The sequence below is a fragment of the Carlito syrichta genome, unplaced genomic scaffold, assembly GCF_000164805.1.
Source record: "Carlito syrichta isolate Samal-C Ts95f unplaced genomic scaffold, Tarsius_syrichta-2.0.1 Scaffold109674, whole genome shotgun sequence".
Lineage (NCBI taxonomy): Eukaryota > Metazoa > Chordata > Mammalia > Primates > Tarsiidae > Carlito > Carlito syrichta.
In genome coordinates this window covers 54,327-57,786 of record NW_007053770.1, presented here as the reverse complement: position 1 = coordinate 57,786, position 3,460 = coordinate 54,327, and the positions used below count along the sequence as shown (strand labels likewise).

The 3,460-nt window shown below is 65.0% G+C and overlaps 1 protein-coding gene across 1 annotated transcript in view; it reads right to left on the bottom strand.

The window, feature by feature from the left end:
• The window catches only part of TFDP1 (transcription factor Dp-1), a 32,740-nt gene extending 29,570 nt beyond the window's left edge, over positions 1–3,170 (bottom strand). Inside the window, 1 exon segment of the mRNA XM_021717617.1 lies at positions 3,110–3,170. Coding sequence (XP_021573292.1) covers positions 3,110–3,121 — 12 coding nt within the window. The 5' untranslated portion in view covers positions 3,122–3,170.
• Positions 3,171–3,460: the final 290 nt, after the last annotated feature.

The window sequence follows — 3,460 nt, the reverse complement described above, 5'->3', positions numbered from 1 at the left end:
GTCGCCGACCGTGCCCCCGCCCGCTCTGTCATCACCTCCACCCACTCCCCGGCCCACTCTGCCGTCACCCCCACTCACGCTGCTACTCCCCGCCACCATCACTGCTCCTTCTTCCACCCAAACCGCCACCGTGCACACGCACCCTCCGGCCCGCTCCACCGTCAGGTCTCCCCGCTCTCCGACCCGCTCACCGTCATCTCCACGGACTCTCCAAACGACTGCTCGGTCACTTCCAGTCACTCTCCGACCGCTCCGCCCTCCTCTCGACCGCTCTCCGACCCACTCCGCCATCGCAACCCCCCCCCCAGCCGTTCTGCCACCCGAACGACGCGGTCTCCTCCCACTCCGCCCTCATCGCTGCGCACTCTTCTGCCCACCCACCCTCCTCTCTGATCCCCCTGCTGCCCACTCATGATCATCTCGGCTCACCTCCAGCCCACTCCACCGTCTTCTCGTCGCACTCACCTCCTCACTCCACCACCACCTCTGCTCTCTCCAGCCCCCTCCGTCCTCGCTCTACTTCCTCTCCAGCATAGTCAGCCCCACCCACCGTCAACCCACTGACATCACCTCCGCTCGCTCTCCCACCCGACCCATCCTCACTACTCACGCCCCAACCTGCTCCACCATCATGTCACTGACCCACTAGCCGTCACCTCCGCTCGCTCTCCGCACGACTCTGCCGTGGCTTCCACTCACTCTCCAGCCACGTCACCGTCACGCCCGATCACTCTTCTACCCACGAACCACCACCTCTGCTGACCCCCCTACGCACTCCACGTCGACTCACGCTCCTGCCCGCTCCAACACCGTCCCCACTCACTCTTCCACCCACGGCGCCGTCGCTTCTGCTCTCCCTCCTGCTCCTCCGCCAGCATCTGGACGCCCTCTCCCGCCCACCCACCAGCCTCTCTACTCACCTCCCGCCGCTCCAGCGCCACCACGACTCCCTCCAACGCCCGCCCCATCACCGCTGTTCCCTTTCCAGCCATTCTCTTCTCCACACACTAGGCCACCTTTCTCCGCCCCAGAACGTGGCTCGTCTGCCAGACGCACATTGCAACGCCCGCTCTTCTCACAGGACACATCCACGGGCTGCCGCCATCTTTTTCCTTACCCCCTAACCCTCACGGAGCCCCTGGGGCCTTCTCCCACCTACCGGTGTCTCTCAACTGTCCTTCCGGCCCAGCGCCCAGCGTGTCTAAGCCCTGCTTCCAGAACCTCCAGGCTGTCTTCAGGGGCGTCCTCCTTTAGCCTCCTCCGGCGTGCCCGGACGGCCTCCCTCCGGCTCCGCGTCTTAGGACTCCTGGTGCTCATTCACGCCCCAACGGACGTCCGGGAGGACTTGGGGAGAAGACCCAGGCCTCTCGGTCCTGCAGCAGGGTGTTGCTGCGCAACGTCCCCGCTTTGCAGTTTCCCAGGGATCTGCAGAGCTGGGGTCCCAGCCTGCCCCCGTTATCCCAAGGGCTGGCTCACTGCCAAGCTCTCACCTGTCACAGCCTGCTTCAGACACCCCACTGCTGCCTGTTCCTCCTGCAAGGCTGCCACAACCATTGTTTCAGAACTCACTGGTCATGCCCCCTACTTAACGAGTTAGCTGCGGAAAAGCTCACATGCGTCACTTGCAGGCACCTCCTTTTGTAGCTGCACGCCACGGCTGGCCATGCCCCACCGCGAGGCTGGACGGCGGCCTCGCCTCTCCTGCTGCCACCTCCAGCCGACCACCCTGCTCCCCACAGCCCCAGCCCATGGACCCAAACCCTGTTGGCTCAAGGGGAGTGCCCACCCTAGGCCCACCCAGCATTTCACACGACCGCGCCTGGGGTGCCCACGCTGGGGGGGTTTGGTGTCCCGTCCCAAGCACCGCCTGCCTGCTGGCACCGCTCTGCAGCCCCAACACAGAGGGTGCTGCTGACACAAACTGCACTAAGTCAGCATGGAACGAACAAGCACCTCACGGGCACCTTGCTGCCCACAGAAGCGAGGCTGGTAACTGCTCGCGGAGAGCGCACGCCACAGGAACACACCCCAGCACGGGCCCTGGGCCCAGCCTGCTGGAAAGAGGCCTCGTGCGCCTCGCGGCTCACAGAGCGTGGGCCCAGGTCTTCCACCGGAGAGTCACCCCAGGCCTCGGACGGACGCTAGTCACAATACAGCGACGGAGCAGCACACCTAGACTCCGCCTTCCCGTCCGAACACCACACGGGCCACCCTGTGCTCCCATGCCCTCCCTGCCAGAGGCCCGGCACTTGAAGACAGGGATGTCGTCTGGGGTTGCCCCGGGATCCCTGCAACCCCAGGACTGAGGAAGAGGTGACACCTCGGACGGGTCAATGCCGGGACACATTCCTACCACGTCTGTGGGTTTCAGCCGACCCAGCCTGCCTGGCCTGTGCGTCCACCTTCACGTGACAAACCAACGAGCAGCCTTCCCTGCTGCCACCAACAGGACGATGCGTTCTGGGAGACACCGGGGGTCCAGCTGGTGTCTACGTGACTCCGCCGACCGGCCCAGCAGAAGCCACTTCCCGCCAGAGCAGCCTGTTTCTCCACGCCAGTCGAGGCACTCCACACGTTCTGCCGTTTCACAATGGAAACAAAGCAGGCTGGCCAGCACGTTTCACTCACCACCAAATCTCACCTTTCTGGGAAGACGTGGCCACACCAGTGTCCAGCACCCCATCCATCCAGGCTAAGTCAGACTGCCTGGTGGAAGATGGGCCGGCCATTCGGCTCCGGGCCCTCCGGCACGGAGGCCCTGCGGTACGGAGACCCCTTGCCGCAGGACAGCAGCTAGGCCGTGCCACATCCGGGTAACCAAGGAGTGTTCACCACCACACACGCCCCAGGGCCCGGAGAGACCAAGAGAGCAGCATGCTAGCACTGCAGGCGTGCAGCCGGAAGTCCTAGACCACACACAGGCCCGCAGACCCGGCGGTAGCCTCCCCGGGGCATCCCGCCCTCCACCTCTGGCCTGCGTCCTGCTCACGGCGTGAGGAGTCTGACCACGCACACCAGGGCGCCCGAGAGCTGCCCTCCGAAGCAAAGGCAAGAAGCACCCAACCGGTGCCAGGCAAGCGTGTCCACAGCACGGAGGGCATGTACTTACATCTTTTGCCATGTTACCAGATCCGGGAAATGGATGCTATAAACGCTCACTCCCAGAGAATGGTTTTTCTGGTAAAGAGGAAAGAAAACAAGAGATTATGAGAACGGAAAGGAAGTTTCAGAAGCCCCGTCTCCAAGGAACCGGCTCCCACCGCCGGGGCGCCTGCGGGCGGCAGGGACCTCCCTCCTCCTGGGGTTGGGCAGGCCGCGGGTGCCACATCGGGGAGTCAAGTCACCTCGCCGAACGGAACCGGAGCTGGTGGAAACGCGCCGCCACGAGCCCCGGTCCCCCCAACGCCGCGCAGCGAGAGGGCGGGGCCGGCCCCGGGCAGGGCGGGGCCCTCGCGGCCAG